We start from the raw sequence: 12499 nt of genomic DNA on the forward strand, positions 1-12499 counted from the left end.
ATTGTCTAGGTACTATAAAGATACTAATGTAAATAAGGCACATTTCTTCTGCAAATTCACTGTCCATTGAAGGATGTGGGCATGTAAAGCAAGTAATCAGAGGGCGAAAGGTTTAAATGCTGCAAGTCCTATAGTGTGCCTTTTGAGATAACCCAGAGGTTCAGCCTTGGGTGGCCAGTGACAACCCAAGAAGATAACACTGGGGCTGACTCTTGAGGAGTGACTAGGAGGAGACAAGGACGGTGTTCCAAGGACAGTGTGGATAAATGCATGGAGGCATGAAGAACATGGCATGGCACGTTTGGGGAAAGACAAAATTTCCTACTGGAGAGAAGGGTGGCAAGACTGACTGTGGGGGAATGAGGTTATGGTTCAGTCAAGTGTCTTGTTAGCCTTTGAATAAGATGCAACTCATTTGCCCTTCAGGGCTGGTGCAGCAGCCAGTGTTATCAGCTTAAATCTTTTTTTTTATCATCATTATCTCTGATTTCAACTTCAACAACCTAGTTGGGCTTTTATTCTATAGATGATAGAACTGCCACATTCTCAGTTGATTTTCCACAAAAATAAATGGAACACCCAAATTTGTAAGGACAGTCTGGTGATCACGAATTAATGATTGATATGTAAAAAGATAGGAAGTATTTCTTCATCTGGATATTTCTGGAGTCCTTCAGCTTTTGAGGTTCAAATTCTTTTTTAATTCTATTCATTTTGATGATTTAAATTATATATCAAAAGTCCCGTGCCTAATCAAGTCCCTGTCATTCCTCATATATATGTTAAAATTACTGGATGTTGGAACAGTGGCTGATTTTCACCTCATCACAACTTTGTGTTGTTCAATGACCTCATGTTAAAATGTGAACTCTTGAACTCCAGTAATCAATCGCATTTGATCAAGTCCTTTTTAGAATCTTGACTTCCTTTGGTTTAGAAGGCCTAGGTTTGCTGACAGACATTGGACTACTGCCTGGAAGTTGCTTTTCCATTCATCTTGGCAGTAGGAGGAGAATTCAGAATGGGTAGGACTGTTCATTTCACTTGATTTTGGCCAAAGTACAGACAGAAGGACCCCAGGCCCATCTGCTCTTAGTAAACATCACAGGAATTGATTTGAGACCATATCTTGGCCTTAACCAAACAAGTCTCACAGTTGCTGTTTTAATTATTCTAGTTTTGTGCCTTAAACCAAAACAATTTGTAAACCAAAAGAAAAAAAAAGAATAAACCACACTAATTTACCAAATCCTAAACTCAACACAAGTGTAAACTTTTCCAAGGAATTTTTGAGCCAAGCCAAATTCCATCCTCCTAAATTACCTATTGAACTAATTCAAACCAGAAATCGACTTTGATACTGCCCATAACTACTGAATCAGGTTATCAAAATATTTTCTAAAGTGGTATTGCATTTGACTTAGAACCCTAAGAGGGTAGAAAGGAAAGGGAAACAACTTTATTGGTTTTGTAGTTTATTTTTCTTTAAAAAAAAAATTAATTTATTGGAGGAATATCCCTTCTGGCCATGAGTTTATTTGAGGAATTTTTGTAAGTTTTTGAAAGTTAATCTAACACCCGTTGGACTGGTTTCTGTCTTGTGCAGGTTGCTGTTTTTGTATCTAAAAGCCAAAAGCCACAGGGATGGTCACAGTTACTGTTCATCTCAGGGATGCGAAAGAGTCAAGATCCAGGCAGCAACAGACTCAAAAGACATCAGTAACTGCATGGCCAAAGCGTATCCCCAGTATTACAGAAAGCCATCAGCACTCAAGCCGATGCCATCCATGCTCAAGGGACTCTGTCAAGGCTGCGGAACCCGTCAGGTAAACAGGGAATAAAAGTGGTCTGTGGTCCAGGAGAAAAAGTCAAAAGGTTCTGTGCAATCAGCACATTTTTTTTTTTGAAACATCTGTGCTGCCAATTTATAAATATTGCATGGTTTCTCCTGAATTTTGGCCCATTCTAGAATGTGATGCTCATGAGAAGCAAACCAGTCCAAATTTATAATAAAACTACCTTCCCCCTGTGATATATCAGTTTGCCGTGGATGATTGTGGATTTATTGGTTGTCATCTTTTCTTTCTCAGATGTGATTCCGTTACAGTATCGCTATTACGTTTGCATGTCAGTGTTATCAAAAAATAATTTGTTTTCTTGGAAGTGTGAAATTTATCTTCAGAAAAGGCACTCGTATGAAAATTGTTTCCTTCAAGATGAAAAGCCATTAATTTGAAGCATGTGCTATTATGTTTACCTGTAATTAAAAGTACAAGCTGACTTTGGCTAGAAGTGAAATGCTTCTTGTGACATATTCTTAATGAGATGGTCTCCTTCTAGATCTTGAGAAAACATGGCAATGAAAGTAAATCCAAAGTATGAGCTAAAATCAGGCATGGGGTTTCCGAAGGAAGTTAGACTAATTCCAGGTGAAAAAGAAATACAGAATTAATATTGCCCTAATTGATCTTTAACCTTTATATAAACAAACATGGGTCAAGAAGAATGGTTCTCAACTTGTGGTCCCCAGGCCAGCAGCATCAGCATCACCTGGGAACTTACGAAAAATTCTAAATCTTGGGTCCCACCCAGTTCTACTGTATCAGAAACTTCAGGGGTGGGGCTTAGCAGCCTGTGCTTTAACAGGCCCTGGAGGTGATTCTGATACATGTTCACATTTTAGTTTCACTGGCCTAGAGGAGTTTTTAAAAAGTCCTTATTGCCACAGAAATGCTTACTATTAATACGGAGAAAACCTCTAAGTCTTTATTTTTATTTCTTATCATTATAAGTGATTTGAGAAAACAAAAATTCTTCCATTGCACAGGTTCTTTATTTCTAATTTTTCTTGTTTCTGTCCATTGGAAGCAGTAAGAACAGGGAAAGGAAGGGGGATTTATGCTTCCTATCGTGATATATGATAAGTATTTTTCTGATGACAACTCCCTGTCATAGTCTTGTTGCTCATACCCTTGAGCCACCTCTATTCTCCAATTCAGCTAAACCAACCAACCAACGAACAGACAAAAAAATAAACCAGGTACATGAAGAAGTTTATATGAACCCTTGCCTGTCCTATGTAATGTTTTGACTGTTAAAGTGAAATTTTCAGATAGTCTTTGTGGGGAAGTAAATTTTCCAGCCTAATTCTTAAGTTGAATTTGTTAAGAAAGTCCTTCATTACTGAAAATACTTCAAATAATTTATAATTATTATAAGAAATACTACAATTTATACAATAATTTAATCATCTTCAGAACTATTCTGGGCCTATCTTGTTAAATGGTTCCATGCATTGACGTTTAGCATTCTTTATTCTTTGGGCTTAAAACATTGATCAGAATTCATTTCTTAAAACTGTATTGACTAGTGACCTGGAAGTTGAGAATTATTTGATGCATCTGGGGACATCACTTTTACTTGGAAATTTGAGGGGAATTTTTGTTTTGAATGTCAAAAACACATGTGTATTAGGAATAAGTAGGAAAATTCACATGAATTTTTTGACTTCAGACCTGAGACTTCAAAGCAATGTCCAGCTTCTGGATGCTTAATATCATGATTATCTGCTCTTGCCATGATTATTGCTCTTGTTGGCATTGATTTATAAGGACATACACTGTTTTTTTTTTTTTTTTTTTTGGGCCACGCTGCGTGACCTGCGGGATCTTAGTTCCCTGACCAGGGATTGAACCTGGGCCATGGTAATGAAAACGCTGGACCTAACCACTGGACCACCAGGGAATTCCCCAGGACATATACTTTTAAGTGCTAAATTGTGTGAAGAGTTAAGAGTGCTTTTGAATGAAAAGACAGCCTTTAGGGAGGAGGTGGGTGGTGGGATTTGGAGACTGGAAGTGATTTGGAGTAGAAGGAAAAAGGGAAGGGCGTTCTTGGGAGGGGAACAGCATCTGAAAAGGCAGGGTAGCAGAAGAGGAGGTAAAGCGCTTGTGGGAAAGTGAGGGAACTGCCCTGCATGTTGAATGTGATAGAATATTGGGAAATAGGGTCGTGGCTCTATTTGTGGAACATTTTGCAGGTCTGGTGGAGGAATTTAGACCTGGTGATGTACAGTCCCCTGAAAGTTTTTAAACAGGGTAGTCCTTGTCATCTACACTTCTTTCCTCGGTCCTGGAGTGACTGAGTCCCAATTCAGGATAACTGGTCTGAAAAGGACCTTTGAAAAGATTTGTGACTGTTTTTGCATGAAATGTTTACAAAGATTTAGATATAAAGCATATTTATGTAGTCATTTGTAGAACTGATTTTATTAACAAGATTACAATGATTTGAAACTGGGATTGCTCCAGAAAGTTAGGAACATACACTTCTCGTATAAAGCCTGTATCAAAAGATAGAATTCCAGGTCATGAAATATGTACAGAAAGTTCAGAGAAAACAAAAATAAAAACAAAAACCCACTCACTGGCTTTGGTATAGTTGAGTTTATTTTGAAGGATCTTTTTGGAGGAAGATGCAGTTGACATAGATATGGAACTTCTTCCCTGTCTAGGTGGTGTTTACAAGTGATCCTCATAAAAGCTACCTCCCTGTGCAATTCCAGTCACCCAGTCAAGCAGAGACTCAGCGTGGAGACCTGTCTGTTATTTCTGTGAGTACCATCTGGTGTGTACATTGCCTCAGCTTCTCGGTTTTACATTTTATCCTGGTAACATGAATTATCTCTGGCAACATTCACTTGTTTATAATCACATTTTGATTATTAGTGGAGAGCAATACAGTAGAGGTGTAAATACCTCCTAAACATTTGCATTTTAAATAAATAAAATAAATTTATTAAAATTTTTTTCTCAGTTATGTTTATTGATTACTTTTAGGTGAATGTTAAAATTATTCAGGTAATTATTCAGATTTCTTTTCTGTTGGAGACAAGGCGTTTTTGGTTTAAAAAAATTGTCATAGATAATCAATATGCAGAAATTTTAACCTTGGATTTTGAAACTTAAAAGAAGCTCCCCAGTTATTTGTTTAAAATATGGGAGGTGAAGGTTTTAAAATTTCCTCGGCATTTTATTTTGAAGTTGCCTGGTTCCCATTTTTTTCAGATGAAGAAAGTGAAGATGCAAAGTGTTAGTTGTCTTTTTTAAGCAGGTTAATGGGAGTTAAAAGCCTTAGCCTCATATCAATACTGGAATTTGGGCTCAGAGCCAAGGTAGCCCGCAAGGTAACCAGCTCTAGGCATGTGGCCTGTCCAAAATCGAGTTGACCTGAGTGCATCTATATAAACAGCTCTTTGGGTAGGAGGTATCTAGCCATCCAGCTAATACCCAGCTAGGGTCTGGGCTCAGTCTCATGTGGTCTCCTTAGGAGCTCGGTTTTTTTTTTAAGTGGTGAACAACACATTCACAAATCCACATATATGTGAGCAAAATTAAATCTTACTCTTTTTTTTCTTTCCCAGTCTCTTGTATTGTGTTAAAATACACATAACATAAAATTCACCATCCTAACCATTTTTAAGTATATAGTTCAGTGGTATGAAATACATTCATGTTGTTGTGCAACCATCACCATTATCCATCCATCTCTAGAACTTAACTCTGAATTAAGAACTTTTTAACAGCCCTGAATTAAAAATACTGCTACTTAAGGGGGGGGGGGTGAAATGGGGAGTTATTAATCAACAGGCATAAAGTTTCAGTTGAGTAAAATGCATAAACTCTGAAAATCTGCTGTACAACATTGTCCCTGTAGTCAGTAATAATATATTGTTCACTTAAAATGTTTGACGATGGATCTCACGTTAGTGTTCTTACCACAATTAGAAAGAAAGAGAGAAAGAGTGAAAGATCCTTATGTAACTCAAAGATTTCTCAAGTATATATACCTATTGCCCTACATTAGCATTTCTTCATTTTGTAGTTATGTTCATGATGTAATTTTATTGGTATGAAGTTTGTTAGCTCAACATCTCAATGCAGTCAGCTGCATGAAGAACCCATCCCAGCCTACTCGCGTGGAATCTGGTGGGTGTCAGTTGCAAAGGGAAGCAAGTTGATGCTGAGTCTCTCTGCTCTACTAGCTCACTAGATAATTAAAGAAGATATTGTTTTGCCCAGACAATCTCAGGTAGGGTATTCCTCTGGGTCTGTAGACATTGTTTGACTCCATTGCTGCACACTGGGTGCCTGGGACCCTCAAAGAGATCACAGAGGACTGTGTCTTGTCACATTTACCTCCAATACTTTTCACATGCATTACCTGAAGAGTCTTTGCTGGACATGGCCTTGCTTTAGTTTTTACGGAAAATTTTGTGTTTCCTTTAAGTAACAGGTTTTTGGGGGGGTACTTTTCAAGGGGACAGTTTGGGTGTGTTAAGGATCATTATGTATATTTTTTATCAAATGTGTCTCAGTTCTAAGTATTCTGATTTTTAAAAATAACTGAATCACTTTCAGTCTTTCTAAATATAAAATGGCACTTTATGTCAAGCACTTCTAGAATTATTCTCTAGACTAGGGCTATTTAAAAACAGTCAAAAAGCCATTTTGGATTCCTATGAGATCATTAGTGATTAGAAATAAAATTTAAGTATCACTTCTCCAAGCAAGGACAGGTGTAGTGAAGAGAGCATCTCTCCTTTGTTAGCTTTTAACATAGTTTATAATTTCACACATTTTAAAGAGAAACAGTGCCTATGACTTAAATTAATGTTAAATCATTTTTCAGTCTAATAAGTTTTTTTCCCTTCCTTTTTGGTTGAGGAATTAATGAGATTTGGATGTATCTGGAATTCCTTTTTCTTGAAAAGGTCTCCAACCATTAATTTAAAGAGGACAACTGGAAATTTCAGTTCATAGTAATGGTGAACAAGATATAGTAATACCCTGTGGCTTAAATAAATCCTGGTAAAATTACCATTTTTCCATTTTGATTTTAAAGGAGAGCTATATATGGAACAAAGGAGGTGAAGCAATCTGGCTTCTCTGATGTTCTAAATCTAAACTATAATGGGGGGGTTTATGCGGGTTAAAGCATGCTATCTGTTTATCTATCTATCTGACTAGATATCTATTTCATATAAATGTATTTTTCCTGAACCAATGCAGTATAGAGGCTGCCACCCGATCACTGAGTTGGAAAGCTCTGACCCCAATGAGAGAGTACGTGTGTAAGAATGAAGGCCCTGAGCCTGCAGAGAGAGTCACCCTGCTCAGCTGAGTGTGGGCTGCCATGCCTTGCTTGTAGCAACTTAGCCAGTCAGAAAAGACCAGTCAAGGCAAAAGTCCATGAGAACACAGGCTCAATTTCAAATGTTGGCAGAGGAAGAGTAGTGGAATATGCAGTTTGAGTTTGGGAATTATTATTTGATTCATGGGTTTAGAAGACAGAGGGAAAGGGGCTGGAAAGACGAGTCATCCTGGAAATGCCGAAATGGTGATGACCGCAGATGTTTTTGTATTCTCAGATCAACGGCACTGACTTTACCTTCCGAAGTGAGGGCGTCCTCCTCCTGATCGTGGATGCCTGCAGTGTTCCCTTCCGGTTGACGGAAAAAAAGGTTTTCTCTTTTGCTGATGTCAGTCTCATGGAAGAGTATTTAAAAACAAGCATCCCTCCAAGGTAGGTGAAGCTTGCTCTGTGTGAGGGATAAGGTACCTTAAAGATGACATCCGGTTAACTCTGAGCTTTGGTTTGTCTACCTGCCCTTTTACCCATTTAGGGTATTTAGGATTCTTGAAAGATAGTGATTCCTTCCTAGTCTCAGGTTGATGCCTGTGTGATCCAAGTTGCTTGTCATTGATAAGTGAGGACTTGGATGTTAGAAGAGTTTGCAAATGATGGGAAGGCTCTTGGAAGGAGAAAGGCTCAACATTTTGGATCATTCCTATCCCACTTTTTAGTATTAAGTTAGTCTACGTGGTACCCAACGCACTCAGAAGGCTCATTATCATTTTAAAACAATTTTATAGATAATTTTATAGACAATTTTACCTTTGCAGCCATCTGTCCCACTGATGAACCCTCGGACAGCATTGTGCTATGACTGTGGTATAGGAAGTTGTCACCTGGGTCACTTGGAAGTGACTGGAAAGGAGTAAATTGATTTTTTTTTTTTTTTTAATTTGGCTGCACCACGTGGCTTGCGGGATCTTATTTCCCTGACCAGGGATCGAACCCTCGCCTTCAGCAGTGAAAGTGTGGAGTCCTAACCACTGGACTGCCAGGGAATTCCCCAGGAGTAAATTGAGTTTTAAGTGAATGAGTGTGTAGTCTCTCTTTTAAGAGCCCTAGTCTGATTCATTTTTCTTTGTTAGTCTCTGAACAAAGGTACACAGGAGAAAAATCTTTCTTTTTTTGTGTTGGGCAGACACAAAAGGTATTAAAATAAGCCGTAAAGCCATAGTAATTAAGCCGGTGTAGTAGTGGCAGAGGATAGGGAGATCAGAAGAGAGAATCCACAAAAAGATCTGAATGTGTGTGTTGATATACTCACAATAAAAGTAGCAATTTAAACCAAACCATGGAGAACAGATTTTATTTCATTTTTTTTTAGAATTGGCATTTATCCATTTACTTAGTAAATAGATAACAGAACGTAAGTAGGTATATAGAGCATCTGAAACTAACAAAACTAACCTCCTCTGTTAAAATAGTTTGTTCCATGACGGAGCTGTGTCCCAAGCCATCCACTAGGTCAACTGACCTAAATGACTTTTGCTTTCCCTACATTTACAGACCCCTTGCAATAGCAACATAAGTTCTAGGTGGGGCATTGAAGGGGACACTTGTAATAGCAAGGATGAAAAGGCATGTGGGGTGTTTTTGTATTTGTTTTTTGAGTTCTGCTTTTATCTAGTATTTCTATACTGTATTTAGTTCAGAACGGTACTCAATAAATACATGCTGAATTACTGAAATTTGCTCTGATTTTCTAACTTTTACAGGTCAATTGTCCTGTTGAGCACAAGAGGAGAGATAAAGCGGTTGAATATTTCAGATTCGTTAGTATCTCTGGGATTAGCCAAACCAGCCAATCTTTATAACAAAGGTTTGTATTTGTATTCTTCTGTGAAGTTCTTAGGAGGCCAGCAACATATGCATTTTTATGGTGGAGGATAGCTACCAGACTGTTTTCATGAGCTTGTTTGGCTGGGGTGGGTATCATGAAGATAATTTCTAAATCAGGAGACAGTGTTAGAGGAAGTGTGTTGGGACGTGGCTTGTTATTTGGGGCAAGAGGTGGGTGGTAAGAGTTCATTCTCTGACGTAAGGAAGTACAGTTCTTTTTGTTTTTGTTTCACAGCCATCTTTGTTTTGCTCACCTCCGCTTCACCTCCCACATTATCTTGCATGGAACTAGTAGAGGTACAAATTGAACTTTTTCTTTTTCTTTTTTTTAAGGGAGTACCATATTTTTGGGATTCAGTGGAAACTTTAAACCATCATGGACTAAGCTGTTTACTAGTCCTGCTAGAGAGGGCCTTGGGCTGCTTGAACAATTCGTACCTTTGCAGCTGGATGGATATGGTTGTCCCAGAGCTGGCACGGTCCGCCGAAGAGACTTGGAGCTGTTGAAGCAAACTTCAAAAGCACATTAGAGACTAACTGTAACTTAGCTGGGGGAAAAAAATGTGAACTAACTTATTTAATTTATGGCATTTTAAAATGACACTGTTAACCCAACGGAACTATTTTCCTGTTTGATACAGAAAGGGGAGAAAAGAAAGAATTTAAAGTGATTGCTTGAATACGGGCTCACGCACCTTCTAGTTGTACAAAATGTTAAAGAATTTATTTGTATTTGTTAGGCTGGTATATTTCAGAGATCAGTTCTCTTATTCCTCACCTCCCACTCCTGTGTTTTGTAGTGACCATAAGCAGTGCTTCACCTTTTGTACAATGGGACATCTTGGGGGAGGGAGGGGGCTTCTGAGAGTCAGCCTGAGTCCTTGAGAGGACCAGCTCTTGTAGCACCTTGGATACTTGAAGTCTAATGCTCAGTTGTGTTGTTGACTTTGGATCAGCAGTTGACCTGCGTGGCCGGCATGTTCAGGAATGCCTTGGGCCCTGGTTCCAGGCAGCCTTTGAGGACTTGGTATGATACTGAATGGTAGAGTTTTAAGTGGCAACTCAGGCCCAGCTCATGCCCTTTTTTGCCTGGACGTGTGCTATTTTTATTCATTTGTATATTGATTCCTTCTAAGGGTTCAACTTTCAAACAAGAATTATGGAATATATTGGGACAAAGGGCTTTTAGGGGTTAGACATCCCTTTAATCTGTGACCATTGGGCAAAAATTTGACCTGCACCATTGTCTGATGTTGGTGGGACCATTTTTGCAGCTTTAATCCTTAGCCTGTTTTGACTGTATATTTGTATTTAAAATGCAGAGCTGAGCTAAATATTTACATTTTTTTAAAAAAGAAGCAGGCCATTTTCCTGAACTATAAACTTGGGTTGTTTCAACTTGCACAAAGGAAGTCTGTTCTTGGAGTTTCTCCTGCACCCAGTTTTTTGTTGTTTTTGTGTGTGGATTTTTTTTTTAAGCTTTACTGCCCACCAACCTGGCAGGACAATTGCAGAAAGCTTAATGATACCCCCAAAATATTGTACTCAGGGGGAGAAAAAAGGGAGAACCTTTTAAGGGCCAGAATCATGGAGGGAATATTCAGAAACCTCTTTTTAGCCTTAGAGGAATCCGTTACTCTTAATTAAATTGTTAGAGCCAATTTAAAAAAAGGCACTGTGATGCCATATTTTTCTTCCCCCCTAGGTGCATGCATCTCCTGCCAGTGAGCACTGCATGTAGCAAAAGATTGGTGCCACAGCCTGGGATGTCACCACACCAAGAGGACAGAAGCATTGTAATGCCTTTACCTTTTCCTAAACCCACAATGCATGAAGTGTAGTGGAGGGATGGCCATGGCAAGACGGGAGGGAATATGTTCAGGTTGACTTTGGCAGTGAGTACAGACAAATTCACTTTTCTCTACCAAGAGCAATGGCTGATGGCCTGTCCTTTTATGTCCAAGAGAAACTGCAGAGCAGCTCTGTGACTTCTATTACTTTATAAAATATGCTACCTCAAAGTGCTACCGATAAACCTTTCTAACTGTAAGTGCTCTTGCTAAGGGCACATGTCTTAATCAAAGTTTAGGTTTGGGGGTGTTTTTTTTTTTTGTATATCAATGAATGAAATCTTACCTATTAAATATATTATTGGATCATCGTTCCTCAAGGTGATTAAAGTTTGTTTGTGTGTGTGCGTGTGTGTGTTTTATGACCAATATCTTTTACGTGTGATTTTTAGAGTTTGGCTCTTTAAAGATTTGGAGAGGATATGTACGTTCTAAGGCACTCAGTTTTTCTGATTTATATGCTAATGATCAGGGCCTAAGTTAAATAAATAAAAATATGTGTGCATGTATATTTTTTTATATGTGTGTGTGACTCTATTTATCTAGCAAGCAGTCATATCAGTCCATCTGTCATTTTTTATTCCCTATCCCAGCTGTAAAGAACCTATGGGCAGACATAAGGAAGGGAAATTGTCCTCCACTAAGTAGATTTTGTAAAACTAAGTAATCTTCATAAGGCCAATGCAGAGGTTCTCAATGTTGGCTGCACATTGGAGTCACCTGGGGAGCTTTAAAAACTGTGACGTCCTGGGCCCCACCCCCCAGCTCCTACATTCAGATTTAATTGGTGTGGGGTGAAGCCTGGGCATTGGAATTTTCTTTAAAGCTCTCTGGGTGATGCTAATAACATGTAGCCAGGTTTAAGAACCACTGCACTAATATAATAGGCCCACTGTTTAACTTCAGTCTATAATTTTTTTGTGAGGAAAACAAAATTAAGATTATCTGTTATTTTTATTTGCAGTTCCTATACTACTTACAGAATTCCCAGCCCTAAACAAAGCATTTCGCTATGGTCTCCTCTCAATCGAACTTTCAAATAGAGTTTTTAGTCCTTAATTGTCTCAGATTGTTAAATTGGTTATCGAAGCTGATATACACATTTCAGCAGTTGGGAGCTAGCAATCTGTTTTATTTCTACTGAGAAAATGTGTTCAAAGATGATTTATAAGTTCGTAAGCATTTTCCATCAGGGGAGGCAATTGGTTGAGCTCCAGAAATGTGGCCGTGCACAAATCAACCAGCTGATGAGAAACGCAGGGCCTTCTCATGTCGACAGACCTGGGTTTTAAGTCTTTCCTGTGAGATTTCTGCCTCTCCACCTGAATCAGTGTGCCATATATTATCTTCAGAGGCTGGAAGAGAGTGCTTGTGAGAAGATGAAAGGCAGGCTCATAGTCTTGTAGACTATGACTCCAAAGCAGCCGCTAAACTGATGTTTAGACCTGGGTGTGGGGAGGAGGTATTTATGACTTCTCTGTTCTCTGGCTCCATCAGAAGAGAACATATCCTCATGCTATTAAATGGAGTATTGGGTTTGGGAGGAGGGATGGGCAATGAAGTGATGGATAGAGGCTTGAATACTTCAGGTAACTAAGTTTTCATTCCTTAAGGGA

At 38.7% G+C, this 12499-nt stretch overlaps 1 protein-coding gene across 2 annotated transcripts in view; it reads left to right on the plus strand.

Annotated features, from left to right (window-relative positions):
• Positions 1 to 11194, plus strand: part of CEMIP2 (cell migration inducing hyaluronidase 2) — a 78574-nt gene extending 67380 nt beyond the window's left edge. For both annotated transcript variants that reach the window (XM_068552554.1, XM_068552553.1), the window contains exons 20-24: positions 1607 to 1826; positions 4514 to 4612; positions 7430 to 7584; positions 8910 to 9013; positions 9367 to 11194. In XM_068552554.1, coding sequence (XP_068408655.1) covers positions 1607 to 1826; positions 4514 to 4612; positions 7430 to 7584; positions 8910 to 9013; positions 9367 to 9563 — 775 coding nt within the window. In that variant the 3' untranslated portion in view covers positions 9564 to 11194. The remainder of the gene's footprint in view (positions 1 to 1606; positions 1827 to 4513; positions 4613 to 7429; positions 7585 to 8909; positions 9014 to 9366) is intronic.
• The last annotated feature ends 1305 nt before the right edge of the window (positions 11195 to 12499 follow it).

This window comes from Eschrichtius robustus, chromosome 10 (assembly GCF_028021215.1).
Source record: "Eschrichtius robustus isolate mEscRob2 chromosome 10, mEscRob2.pri, whole genome shotgun sequence".
Taxonomy (NCBI): Eukaryota; Metazoa; Chordata; class Mammalia; order Artiodactyla; family Eschrichtiidae; genus Eschrichtius; species Eschrichtius robustus.